This window comes from Manduca sexta, unplaced genomic scaffold (assembly GCF_014839805.1).
Source record: "Manduca sexta isolate Smith_Timp_Sample1 unplaced genomic scaffold, JHU_Msex_v1.0 HiC_scaffold_774, whole genome shotgun sequence".
NCBI lineage: Eukaryota > Metazoa > Arthropoda > Insecta > Lepidoptera > Sphingidae > Manduca > Manduca sexta.
In genome coordinates, this window is record NW_023595599.1 from 1 (window position 1) to 14,900 (window position 14,900).

At 36.5% G+C, this 14,900-nt stretch overlaps 2 protein-coding genes across 2 annotated transcripts; both read left to right on the forward strand.

Moving 5' to 3' along the window:
- Window positions 1-523: 523 nt before the first annotated feature.
- LOC115444622 lies at window positions 524-8,199 on the forward strand (the record flags this gene model as incomplete). The annotated part of the gene is made up of 6 exons (XM_037447242.1): window positions 524-735; window positions 1,906-1,991; window positions 5,568-5,749; window positions 6,629-6,795; window positions 7,429-7,591; window positions 8,131-8,199. Coding segments are annotated over 6 exons (879 nt in total), but the record flags the coding sequence as incomplete, so codon positions are not given.
- A 1,977-nt stretch (window positions 8,200-10,176) lies between these two features.
- LOC115454339 (nose resistant to fluoxetine protein 6-like) lies at window positions 10,177-14,709 on the forward strand. The gene is made up of 5 exons (XM_037447243.1): window positions 10,177-10,328; window positions 10,948-11,131; window positions 12,251-12,393; window positions 13,869-13,981; window positions 14,525-14,709. Exons 1-5 carry the CDS (start codon window positions 10,200-10,202, stop codon window positions 14,589-14,591), a joined length of 636 nt encoding a protein of 211 aa, XP_037303140.1. The 5' UTR covers window positions 10,177-10,199; the 3' UTR covers window positions 14,592-14,709.
- The last annotated feature ends 191 nt before the right edge of the window (window positions 14,710-14,900 follow it).

A 14,900-nucleotide genomic window follows, 5' to 3' on the forward strand; every position in this document is an offset into this window, starting at 1 on the left:
CTCAGGTATGCAGATTTCCTTACGATGTTTTCCTTCACCGTTAAAGCAAGCGATAATTCACAAAGAATACACACATAATTTGAACCTGGGGACAATGGACATTCTTCTCGGCAGTCCGTTCCACAACCAACTGGGCTATCGATATGACATGCTTACTAATGAGTTATTTTGATTGATTCATTCTCGGAATGGGATTGAAGATTGAGATTGGGATCGTATATTAAAAACGGCTGTAAATATTACATATTCCTACTCTATCATTTAATAATTTCGTATGTTTCGGGAGAAAATTAAATTAATCCACGTATATTAATTACCATTCTAGCGTGATAAAAAAAGACTACCGGAGGTAGTTCTCTCCGCCGAGTCCGCCTGGATAGGTACCACCGCAATGTCTATTTCTGCTGTCAAGTAGCAGTGTGTAGTCACTGTTGTATTTCGATTTGAAGGACATTGTAGTATAACTACTGGACATAATAAGACATCTCTCCAATTACATTATATAATTTTTTTTTCTTTCCAGACCAAATCAATGCGTGGAAGGCACATGAATGCTGTCAGCTGGGGTTTATGTCTGCCAAGTCAGTGTTCGATGGAGTCTGTATCGACTGTAGGCAAGGTGATGGCGCGGAATTCTCATCTGATAGCGATGTCTGACGACCCTGCGGTTACTGTCAGCTACTGCCATCTAGCGGGCGAAGTTAGAAACTACGGGTTCGGAGCTCGCGTGTTTTTGTAAGTTTAAAATAGTATTAACTTTACACTTTACATCTATGATGTTTTTACAAATGACAAATTAATGAAAAATAAACAATTCTAGCATTTATCATCGGATTTATCCCGAGGTAACCAAATCAAAATAAGTCTAAAAGAATATGTATTTACAGCCATTTTCTATAAGCGAGCCGTATTTCTTATATATTGTATGATATGACGAGGATTTTTATTTTTCTAGTAGCTATACTTGCATAGACGGATACTAGCAGAAAAGAGACCTTTTCTATTAATACAATGAAATCTTAGATTTTCCATGGCTGTACATTGACAATTCTGTTATAAAAATATCTGCGAGACGCAATGAATACGTAACACATAGTAGACAAACAAAATATGCGTTTAAAAAAGGATAAAAATGTCGAATTGAAAACCTTCTCCTTTTTTGAAGACGGTTAAAAATCACTGTAAACAAAAGAAAATTTAACATTAAATACACGTTTAATAAGAAGTGAAAACAAGCAATAATAACATTCGTGTTTTTAAATTTATATGCACATTAATAATTTTTGGACCCGTTTACGTTACTTATATTAAAATATATTACAGGTTTTGGACGCCATTATCTCTCATGTTAAGATCATGGTTCATTAGTAATTTAATAATTATGTACTTTCATATAACCAAGTAGGTCAGTATGATATAATGTAGAGTATATTTAATTCATTTTTGCGTTTTATATTTTTATCAATTCTCATCGGTAGCCATTGTTACTATTGTTGTTACTATATAGTTGAGGCTGGTTGTTTTTGGATGTTTTTTTATTGCTTTGAATGACGAGACAAGCTTGCCATTCGCCCGACGGTAAGCGCTTCGACCACCCATAAACAGTTGAAACAACATCCAACATCTTGAATTACAATGTATTGTTTGGTATTCCACTGCGCTCGCCATCCTGAGACATGAGATGTTAAGTCTTATGGTCAGTAATTACACTGGCTAAAATGTTCTTCAAACCGGAACACAAGAGTGACTACACACTGCTACTTGGCGGCAGAAATAGACATTGCGGGGGTATCTAACCAGACGGACTCTCACGTCCTCAAGAGACCTACCACCAGTAAATTTAAAAGCCTCTGTCTATTATCTATTTTCGTGATTATAACCGTAATCTATTTATGTTTGTTTCAGCATCGTAATGCTATGTTTGTTGATAACTGCAATCATATGCACATATGGTAATAACAACACGTTCATAAAAACATCTCATTCTTTTGGTAAGTGAATTATTACATTTGATTATTTTAGCATAGTTTCTTTTCAATAAAAATTTACAAAGCTAAAAATAAAAAGAAACAATTATTAAAGACCCGTGTCCCTTGATGGATTAAAATATAAGCGATAATGATGTAAATAAGTCTTACCCCCTTATTCAAAGACGTTTTTTATCTAAGGACGGAGTAAAGCTGTGATAACAAGTCTGTTTCTCAGTGCTGACGGCATGGCAGCCTTCGCAGTGCGTAGACATAGGGCCGTTGTGATTGGCTAATATTGTTGTATCAGATTTGTTATCACAGCTTTACTCCGTCCTTAGATAAAAAAACGTGTATGAATAAGGAGGTTACTTGTTACGAAATTTTATGATAATGTTTAAATATCATAAGTCACATATTAACGTATACTTCTGTTCGTAAAAGTGTTAAATTTTTAAGAAAGAAATGATTTGTCACCTGCATCACGAGCATAATTTACAGCCGATTTCAAAGGACTTCCTCGGTGGTGTAGTTGCACTGCATGCGCGGTACGGCAGCGCTCTGAGGTGCTGGGTTCGAATCCCGGGTGGGGCAAAGTGATATTTATGTTTTTCTGCTTAGTATCAGCCCGGAATTTGGAATCTGTGTCCGATGTGGCGATAGGATCACCTATCACATCATGGGACGGAACACTCTTGGCGAAAAGTGGGTGCCCTCATTCCGCCTTTGCATACCCCTTCGGGGATAAATGTGTAATGTGTGTATTCAAAAGGCAATCCTAAATACTCAATCCGATCAGAGAATAAATCAAACAAAATAATTTGTCAAATATCACTTTATTCTGATTGGACCATTTAGGCGATCGAAAAAGCGATTAGGTTAATGAAATTTGAGATTTAAATAAATAATTTAAATACTTTATTCATCATGTATGCGAATATAGTACCGCTTATGACAAGTCAAGGTACATGAGAATATTTAATTATTACGCCAATTAAGTCGCTTATACAACTAAAGACATTTTACATTGAACTTAAAATAGATGAGAGTACAAAATAAATAAGGAAGCCAGCTCGGGCTGGCAGGAAAGATCAGTACGTATAGATAAGAAATCAGATAGAATGAGTAATTATTGTCTACAGAAAATACATGCATGTACTATGAAATGTCATATACATATTATAAAACAAAATCCCCAAAAGCTGCATGTGAACGATTTTCTCAAAATCTACCGAACGGATTTTAGTACGGTTTTTACTAAGAGATAGTGCAATTCTTGAGAAATACTTAGGTTAATAGTACATATCGGTTTTATGTAAATTGACTGAAGTATAACGATTACTGTTGAAAAGGTCGCGTGGTTGTAAGAAATCTCGTGGGTCGGGATCCAAGCGGGAAAAACTTGGATTTCTACGCGGGCACAGATAGTTCTCTTATTAATTTATGACGTAATATACTTAACAAGTTAATTACATCGTAATCTGTGGTTCATTTTATGCTGCTTCCTCCATGCTTACAAAACGAGCAAATTTTTTTTTTTACATTAGTTTTTTTAAAAACAGTTCTCGTGATTAGCGTTAATTTATACCAATTATAATGATTGCTTCTTTTATTATTTCTAATTAACATATTAAATTCACACGATTGAAAGGATTTTATTGTGTAAGTACATTGTTTAATATTACGTTTACCTATATATCGTAGATTATTAAACTTATCTTACCAAATTTATCTTAATTTGGTGGTTAATTATGATAAAATTAGTAGAAATATTGTTTCATATAATAGCGAAATGATAATTTCCTCAAAACTCCATTTTACATAGTCTTAATGAGGTTTATTTTTAAATTACTAGTAAATTTTGCTTATAAATTAACTAATGATTTCTCATTTAGATAAAGAAGTCATAAAATAAATTAAACACACCAAGGAACAAGCAGTTTTTTCAACTATCCGTATTTTTGTAGAATTTTAATGATACATGTCTTTTATGTATATATTTTTACAAATTTCGTGGATTTCCGTCGTTTATACTTCTTCATTTCGGATTGTACTATGATGGGTAGCTCTGAGGGACATATTCATTTATAGTAGGCAGCTTTAAAATCAACGCAATGGTGATTAATTTGGAAATGGCTGTAATTTTACGAAAAAGAAGCGGCAATAGCCTAGTTGGGTGTGGAACGGACGACGACGAAGACGAATGTCCGCAGGTTCAAATGCCAAGGACACATACCTCTGACTTTTCTAAAATCATGTGTGTATTCTTTGTGAATTTATCGTTCGCTTTAACGGTGAAGGAAAACATCGTGAGGAAACCTGCACATCTGAGAAGTTCTATATAGGAATTTCGAAGGTGTGTGAAGTCTACCAATCCGCACTAGGCCAGCGTGGTGGACTAAGGCCTAATCCCTCTCAGTAGTAGACGAGGCCCGTGCTCAGCAGTGGGCAAGTATATAGTACAGGGCTGACATTATTATATTATTACGAAAAATAATAAATTTCTTTAAATTTCGTGATTTCCGTCGTTTGTACTCCCTGATTTAGAATTTTACTATGATGGGGTGGACTTTTTCCTAGTTACTATAGTAGTCAGCTTTAAAACCATCACAATGATTATCGTTTAAAAATAGCTGCACATTAAAAAAAAAAATCTGCCAATTTTCTTCCATTTCCTTCAATTGAAATCCCTGGTTTTTAAATCGTTTTACCACAGGAACGAGTTTTACCTCTGAGAGATATACTCCTCTGTCGTAATCAGCTATGGAATTATTAAAATGATGATTAGTTTGAAAATGTCACGAGTTTATGTTAGTTCACTCAAGGGGTTTACCAAACTTGCGGTACACCATATGAGGTACAACAAAATAAAAAACGTTACAACCCGGTACTAACCTACTACAATCCCATGAAAATAGTAAAAAATCATATTTAAAATTCACTTGCCAACTTCACACAGGTGCCAGCGTGGTGAACTAAGGCCTTATGCCTCTCAGTAGTAGAGGAAGCCCGTGCCCTGGAGTAGGGCAGTATATTATATAATATAATAATAATAATGTCAGCCCTGTATTAAATACTGTCCCACTGCTGGGCACGGGCCTCCTCTACTACTGAGAGGGCTTAGGCCTTAGACAACCACGCTGATCTAGTGCGGATCAGTAGACTTCACGCACCCTCGAAATTCCTATAGAGAAATACTCAGAAATGCAAGTTTCCTCAACGATGTTATCCTTCACCGTTAAAGTAAGCGATAATTCACAAAGAATATACACATGATTTTAGAAAACTCAGAAGTGTGTGCCTTTGGTATTTGAACCTGCGGACATTCGTCTCAGTAGACCGTATATATAATACAGGACTGATATTATTATTGTGTCGTACATGAGGACGCGTCCCACCCCTTTTCAAGCGGGAGTGATCCAGGGTAACGCGGGGTAAAAGGACTGATCTAAGCCTCGGTCTTAACACTATCCGTCGTACTCTGCGTGTGCGCTCATACTGAACACGCACACTGTAACCGATTAGGGAAAGTAGAGGGCGAGTCTTCGTGAATGACATGTTTTATCACAGTTGCCATATTTTTTTTTATGAAATTTGCAGCGGCGAAGGTAATGAAAATATTCTGCATTAAGACCAACTATGCAACATTATTCCACGTGCAAAGCTCAGAGATATCAGCCATGAATGGCATAAGGTTCCTGTCAGCCGTTTTTGTGATCTGGGCGCATGTATACATGTTTACTAATATTGCTGGATTATCCAACTCGTTGGATATGGATAAGGTAATATTTTTATATGTAACATATTAGCTTTTCGATTTGTTGAATCAAGATCAGTTGCTCAGAATTAGAATTTATGTCTATGACTATAGTGGATCTTCAAAGGTAGCTGAGAAAGAACTGCACTGCAGTAGACAAATACATATTGATGCATTATAGACGGGTCTTGGTAAAATGGATTTTATCGCTATGTAATAGAAACGCTCACTAACCAATTTGAATAACTTCTTCTTCAGCCTATACATCCACCCTATTTTTTATTGCTTTGAATGACGAGACGAGCTTGCCGTTCGGCTGATGGTAAGCGATACGACCGCCCATAAATAGTAGAAAAATCATCCAACACCTTGAATTACAAAGTATTGTTTGGTATTCCACTGCGCTCGCCATCCTGAGACATGAGATGTTAAATCTTATTATGTCCAATAGTTATATTGGCTACCATGACCATCAAACTGGAACACAACAGTGACTACACACTGCTGCTTGGCAGCAGAAATAGACATTGCGATGGTACTACCTACCCAAGCGTACTCTCACATATGAGAGACCTACTATCAGTAAACCAACCTAAAGCTAAGTGTAGGCGTCTTACAATGCACATCAGATTGTTCTGTCCAGGGCGGTCATCATCCAGCTTTGTCTCTCTACTACTGCTTTGGACCAGGTCGTCCTTCCACCACATTAAAGGCTTGCCTCAGTTTCTAGGACCAGTTCTTGGTCTCCTTTCAAGAACTGCCCTACACCACCTTCCATCATTTCTGAATAACTTACAACTAGTTAATGATAAAACATGCACTAAAGGCCACTATTCTGCTATTCTCAAGCTTCCATGACTTCACTGCCTACGCTTTGCCAATCAATATATCTTCTTTATTTCAGGATGCAGGAACACTGACTGGAATATTCCTTCACCACATGGATTTACTTGTGGATACCTTCTTCGCCTTCTCTGGTCTTCTTCTTGTTAACAGTCTGCTCTCTGCCAGGGGTAGCACACACTCAAGCAAGAAGACAGAGGAGCGACTATTGCACTCATTTTTCCCTATGTATTCCACCCATTTCGCCCCATGATTTCACACCGCTATCGGGCACTATGAGACTTCGGGGTGATTCTATGATATGGAGTTTCTCTATTCAGTACTAAGCGGCGAAAGCCTAGGGTGTGGAACGGACTGCTGAGACACAGGTCCGCAGATTCAAACCTCAAGGTCACGCATATTTGATTTTCAAAGTTATGTATGTATTATTCATGAATTATCGTTTGCTTTAACGAATGGTGACAATTTGAGGAAACAGGCATCGATGATGGTAAATTTTGAAGGTGTTAACTCTGCCAATCCGCACTAATCCAGCGTGGTAGACTAAGGTCTAATCCCACTCAGTAGTAGAGGAGGACCCTGCTCAGTATCACCCCAAAATTTCTACCAAACCCATAACTACTAGATTTTAGTCCCTAAGTCAAATTGTATGACACCTACCTTTAAACTCTAAATCAAAATGTTACTTAAGAATGTCTAGGCTAAGATAGCCTCCGTTGCGTCCCATTGTGCTAAGCTGGCCACCTAATTATTACATCGCAGGCGTGTAGCCCTGCGCTTGTATGTATTGCATGCACCAGATGTGACAATATACCTCTTCTTCTTTCTTTCATTTAATTTCAAATTCGATATCCTATCCAGGTTAATAGGAACTTTGGCTGTGGCTATTTCCTTCATGACTGTTATATCAGGGGATATGGACCACGGCCCATTATGGCGCAGATTCGCTGTATCCGAACAGGATATATGCGTGAAGAATTGGTGGAGATGTTTGTTGATGCTAAATACCAGTGCCAAGGAAATGGTAAATATGAATATTTTAATGAAATAGTTTGGTAAAATGTTTGTTAGAAGACTACACCGGCCACACATACACCACTGCATCGTGTGAGCCAGGATTGACAATGCTATTTTATGACACAGAGCGATGAGCTCGGCGGATCTCAGGAAAACAGCTCAGCAAGTCTGTGGAACACTAATTAGTCTTAACCGCAATGAAATTGATCAAACATACATAGGAAGGATTGAAAATTTTGCTGGTGGTAGGATGTATTTCGTATTTTAAGGTCGACACATTTATGCCTGCCTTGTGTACAATGGTCGCTATCTGTGCGGATATAAAATATATTATGGCTGAGTAAAAAATCGCAATATCACTTTGCCCGACCCAAGGATTGAACCCGAGACTTCAGCACTGCTATCATACCGTTATACGACTGCGCCACCGCGGCAGTACAATAATGTAGTAAAACATTTACATACTTTTGTTCTGGCTTTAATGCTCTTTGACTGCTGGTTTGTAGCACAGTAATCGAATTTACTTCTACCGTTTACACATACTAGGTAAAAAAGACTAACGACATCGAATTGTATAAGTTGACCAGGAAAATAAAGAACCTCGTGTGGTTCTAAAATGGAACTATAAAACAAAAAGCAATCCAACGGCGCTCTTAAAATATATGTTTTAGTTTTTCTGGCTAAACTGAAAATACGACATAACATTCGTAATCAAAAATATATGAAATACAATGAGTCATAACAACATACAAGTTACATCACACGTATCGCGTAGCTGCCGAGCGCCGACTAATGTATCGGCGGCCGGCGCGCGCACTACCTCAGACTCAGCCGAAAGGTTTGCGGTACGTCGTTCCCACCCGCCCGCGATTCTACACTCCCGCGACCGTATACTTAGGAATACGTGCTCATATTTATTTTATTTCTTCATTTCAAATACAGACTTAGGAGGCTTACAGTATTTGCCAGTGTTACCCAAACTAAGCTACGCTTGTATCTTGGGTTGCCATAATAAAAATTACAATATAAGTTATTACCCGCAAGCAGATAACTATGCAATTTATAGTACATAACTATGAGCTAAATAATAATAATAATACATTGAATACATAAGATTGAGACATTTTATTTGGCAGGCATCCCGTTGTCTCAATCAATAGCCCAGCAACCAGTCCAGATAGATCCCATCCATAGACCCAGTATAATTCCCATCTTTTCTGCAATAGTCCCTGCACCTTGCAAGCGCTGTCTTTGGCTGTATTTCCTCCATAAGTACAGACAGAGAGAGTACTCGCAAGGTGTATAAACCCCAACTAGAGTAATGTATCTTAAAGGGGCCTCTACGTGTTGGATCTATGTCCCCACAAGCCTTCCAAAAGGACCGGCCTTTATGCCGTGATTTCCCGCAGGAAAGATACCACATAATAATAATTAAATTGTATACATTAGGTGAGCACACAAATCAAACGATACAGTGGAACAAATTTAAAACATAACATGATCTGTGTAAGTTTCTGTGCCAAGAGTTTATGTGTATGAGCTAGTTGTTTGGCAAGATGTAAATGGCGAGGTGATTGTGGAACGGAGCCTGGTCTATGTAGGACGAATGAATGTTGTGTTATGTGGTGATGAACGATAAATATTTGATATGGCGTGTATGTATTAAACTACGTAGTGTCGTATATATCATTCTGGCCAGCGACATCGTGTCATAATATAAGCAAGGTTTGGGTATTTGCTACTTAATAAACGTACATACATCAGCTCAAATGATATCTTAAGATACATGACATTACTACATTTACAGTCTTATTTATAAACTTATATTAGCGTTAAGAGATGATTAAGAATTGCTTAAATAGCTGTCAAAATGTCACCGGTTTCCTTATTTAAACCTTATTTGGAGGCCAGATGGCGGGTTTTGACTTACAGTTGATCGAGTAAATTTGTGTTTTAACTGAGCATAGCTTTTTTATAAGTAAGACTATTCATGTATACTTGAGATGTTACTCAAAAGTGAGATTGATTAATCAATTCGGCATTAAGTCATACATCACATTCCTGACACCTCACATTAAGTACATATTGTGCAATTTGAGTTATGTTTTAAGTTAAAATTCAAGTTCATAATTGAATACTGATAGACTTATACATGTGATATCACGAAGTTTCCTTTCGTGTCGTGTCACTGTGTCGTCTCACACTCAACGCGTGACTTAAGATGACCTATCAGGGCCCTTATTCTCTATCTCACACGTTATTTTGACAGTGCGTAACAAGCACGTAACACAACGCGTCATGTTTAGGACTATAGAGATTTGGCTTACAGAATACCATTCCACGCACATTTCTCGAAGATAACATGACACGGCCGCGTTACGCGCTTACACTATCATACAGAATAAGGGCCCAGGAATAAACAGAAGCGCATTGTAGTCAGCAGCCACTTGAGTAGGCGCTCATGGCCCATTCTCTATGCCTATGTTTCAAATGCTCTCAACGAAATAAAAATAAATTTTCCTGAAATAACGATCAAGCTCCTTAAATAAAGTTTAAAAAATCTCTCTCAACAGTTTTAACTTACAATAATTTACAGGGACTTCGTTATTTTGAGGATGGTTGCAAGTTTGGATTACGTTTACGTCAAAACATATAGTAGAGGAGGACCTTATGTGGTGGGAATGGCAGCAGGATACCTCATAACAAAATTCAATCGGGAAAAATATAAAAAAGTTATACCAAAGGTAAGAATTTAATCAAAATTCAGATACCATGGGATTTACGTACGAGTCGAATTATAAAAAAGCAGAAAACACTCTGCTTTAGAGCCGCCAGTTTTGCTTTTCCGTTTTAAAATGAATTTGTCAGATAAGTAGTTAGTTCCATGTTTTAAGTAGTTTAGAATGTCCTTTTAATTTATGTTTAGTATTTAAGTTAAATTTGTACAAATTTGCCAAAATGGAACATTCAGTTGGTCAACCAAATAAAAAAGGCAACAGGCGAGATTTAATATTTTACTAGTCAGACTTTAAAAGTAAAAGGCCAACAAAACCCATACATTATATTTTATTTAGACATTAAATACTATAGCTAATTATAGACCGGATCAGTACAAAATTATCTCCAAAAGTTATTGTAAAATTATAAAAGTCGTTGTCTTTCCACTGTTCATGGATATTAATACAAAAATAACATATTTACATTAAAAACGTGCAAATCACGATTTGGAAAAACGAAGTATTTTACATTGAAGTTTTGCTATTTCACGGTAGATTGAATAACCGTCGCAAAACCGCAACATTTTTGTATGACAATCTTCCCAATGTCCGCTCATTATAACCTTAAAATTTAATTTTGTTGCAGATTTGGTCATTTTCTGCAGTTGTGTTAGCAGTATCATTAATGCTATTAACAATGAGTGTGGGAACAATATTTTATGACAGAGAATACAGCGCCTTAGAAGTATCTATTTCTGTCGCTCTAGACAGAGTAGTGTGGGCTTTTGCTGTATGCAGTATAGTTGGAGTTTGCATATATGGCGACCTGCGTAAGTGAATATATCATCTTTATCATTAAAGAAAGGGTAGTTGACGACTTTTTTTAAATGCATTTATTAAAAATGTATTTCATCCAACATCTATCGGAAAAATTTATCAAATCCACGCAATAATAAATCATTTATATAGTTTTGAAATTTGATGAAAAGGGAACGTATCAAACTACAATAACAGGAAATGTGACGTCACCCAATAACACTGCGTGAGTGAGAAAAGGACAGTGCGATAAACCTACCATGCCCGAACTTTAGTTCACAGCCATATTTCAAATATGAATAACTGCTTTATATTTTAACCAATTTTGATGCTAATTTCATCGAACAATTTCTTTTTCAAATTATTTTGTGTTACATTTAAAATAATAAACTAAATCAAACATAGGAAACTACCCTATTAAGAAGCTTCAAAACTCTTTTATCTATGAACTGTAGTGCAATGCAAATCTTTGTTATTTTTTACTATTATATTTGTAATACAGGACGGTAAAATGACCCCAAAGCAACTGATGGTAAGTAGAACACGGATTAGATAGTGTCGACTTACGAGCGACAACGATTACCCCTCGCCAGTCGACACAATTATGCCGGCCTGTTTGAAACCGCATATATTGAAACTGATCCCGGAACGCGACTTACGTGGGCCGCTATGGCGGGTCTTGCGTCTTGTGAAAAGTGGTCGCTTCCGGGTGGATACAAAATGCTCTCTTAATAAAACAATGAACTATTCCAAAATTATAAATTTGTGGGAATCCTGAAATAAATTATTCCTGTTTGCAACCTTTTTTTTAAGTTACTATATGTTTGAAATTGTTAAAGATAAGTCAAAAATGAAACCTTTTGCATGAAAAAAAATGGAATAATAAAAAAGGTCGCAAACAGATATGACTTTTTGGACGATTCCCACAAATTATCAATTTTGGAATAGGTCATTATTTTATTAAGAGACTAGTCATGTCGTTGAATTTTTTGTTTAGCATTTCGCGTGTTTATTGCTCGCGGCGATAACTCGCCACCTAGTCACTTGCCAGTTTGCCTTATACAATTAAGAATGAATCTTCTGTATCATCCCTTAGGTATCTTTTTGAGCAATAAATATTTTCTCTTTTGCAGCGATTATCAATGACTTTCTGAGTTGGTCGTTGTTCCGGCCCCTCGGGAGGTTATCCTATGGGATCTACTTGCTTCATGCCATGTTCCTGGAACGGATAATATTTTCTACCAGAGCCCCGTTGAAGTACGATCATCTGGAATTTGTAAGTAATCACATGACCCTCACTGTTTGGTTACTTACACCTTCCTAAAAAATTAAGTTAATTTGTAACTAATTCTAATATTTCTGATATTTATATTTTATTTGATACTAGTTAACCCGACAGACGTTTTCCCGTCTTAACTATGAATTTGCAGCGCGCATTCTGTCAATTTTTGATATTAACTTTTCTTAAATTTTCTAACGTTCTGCTCAACTTCCTTAATTTTTCTTTTCATAAGATCCTTCTCCTGACAATAACAAACACAACAACAAAAATAGTGAAATCGGTCCAGCCGTTCACGCGTGATGGCGTGACCAAGGGAAATAGGGATTCATTTTTTATATATAGATATCTATATATATAAAAGAAAGTGGTGTCAGTTACACTATTTATAACTCAAGAACGGATGAACCGATTTGGCTGAAAATTGGTGGAGGTAGCTTAGAACCAGGAGACGGACATAGGACTTTTTATGCCGTTCCTCCGGGAACGGGACGTGACATAAGACGTGGTATAAGAAAGCAAAATTTGGTATGGAGATAGTATAAGACCCTGGGAAAGTTATAGGCTACTATCTCGGGAAAATATATAGTGGGACTTTTATCCCGAAAACTCCTTCACTCGGGCGAAGCCGCGAGCAAAAGCTAGTACTTAATAAAACTGTGAGAGGCTGATGTCTGGACATTATAAATATAGAAGAAATAATATGGGGGACTTTATTGAAACAACAGAAGGCAAACAACAGTTTTAGAATGTTTATCTGTCTGTATGTTGTACACATCACAGATTTAAATGCTTTAGATTACAAAAACTGTCACTTTCACAGTACTCAAATCAACACAGTTTTACCCAGAATGTGAAAAATGCCTGACTGAACCTGCATACCTGAGAAGTACTCTATAGGAATTTTGACGGTATTTGAACTCTACCAACCCGCACTAGGCCAGCTTGATGGACTAAGGGCTAATCCCTCTCAGTAGTAGAGACGTACCGTACCCAACAGTGGAAGAGTATAATTACAGGGCTGTATTTTTACTATACACATGGATTTGAGCGAAACATCACGCTATATTTTTACCCCGTTATTCATAGACTTTATTTATCTAAAGCCAGAGTAAAGCTGTTTTATTTAGTTAAATTGAGATACAACAATATTAGCCAATCACAACGGCCCTATGTCTACGCACTGCGAAGGCCGCCATGCCGTCAGCACTGAGAAACAGACTTGTTATCACAGCTTTACTCCGTCCTTAGATAAAAAACGTCTATGAATAAGGAGGTTATACTTTGTTAATGCATACATCGTAAAAATACATCGCCATAGCGCCTGACGTATATTCATTTATAAAAACTACATAAGCACAACTTGTAAACGTGTTATACACATCAGCTTTCGATAATCGACCTATACTTATCTTTTTCTCATAAAACCTACCTATACAAATAAAAAGTATCTTAATATTTAACGTTTACAGTTCATAATCACTTGCGGCGCGACCGTAGTGACTTCCATTGCCAGTCTGTTCGTCTGGTTAGTGGTGGAAGCGCCGCTTACCAATATCTGCGATGCTATTATGTCAGATAAGAAGTAGTAACATCTATGACTTTGAACTTACGTGCGATATTCGGTGGCCTAGTTAGGGTTCGAATTCCGGGTCGGATTTTTGGTTTTACCACTCAAAATCAGTTCGGAGTTTGGAATTCATGATATTGTGATGAACTGCCCGTATCACAAATGTCGGAAATCACTTTGAAAAAGTGGGTGCCTAGATTGCACCTTTTCCTGCCTTTTTAGAAATAAATCATGATTTGTTTATATATTTTTCAATGCAAATTCAATGTAATTTTACAGTACTAACACCAAAACATTTACATTCTCTTTAATAAAAAATTTAAACATAAAATCTTAAATTTAAACTCAGTTAAACGAAAAAATAATTATTATCTTAACTAAATATGTAAAATAATTAGTATTATGTGTGTTATTGTTTGATCGCCATCAGGTAATACAATGCAAGTCCGCCTCTTCGAAAAAAATCTGATCTAGTCTAAAAGGGTCTTAAGCTCAAATATGCAATACGCAAAGAGAGGAGATAGCAAAAAATCTAAAACATTTTTTTTTCAATTTCAGATCACCACAAAAGGAAAACGAAATGACTAACGAAGCTACTCAAAATGGTCAAAAAAAAGTATTATAAATGTTTTTTAAATGTAATATTTATTTTAAATGATGTTTACTTTAACCAAAACCCCAGGTTTCGGAGCGACATACTCGTGAAATAACAACCAAGCTATTTAAATAAAGATTAAAACAAATACCCTAAGTTCATTTCTTAGGTTTTGCAATCGTCAGATAAGTTACCGTAATATAACCTGACTGAATATGATTATCAAACATTTGAACAATTATATCGACGCTACTGCGGTTTATTTTGTAATTTGCTGAGAATATATTTTATATCCGCCCGGTCAGCAACCACCGTACACACGATGTTAAAAACCCACCA

Excerpts from the sequence above, each read along its gene's own strand:
- LOC115454339 (XM_037447243.1), top strand. The coding sequence starts at position 10,200 with ATGGTTGCAAGTTTGGATTACGTTTACGTCAAAACATATAGTAGAGGA. Across the intron at positions 10,329-10,947 it reads ATAAAAAAGTTATACCAAAG|ATTTGGTCATTTTCTGCAGT; the intron begins GTAAGAATTTAA and ends ATTTTGTTGCAG. Across the intron at positions 12,394-13,868 it reads AGTACGATCATCTGGAATTT|TTCATAATCACTTGCGGCGC; the intron begins GTAAGTAATCAC and ends TAACGTTTACAG.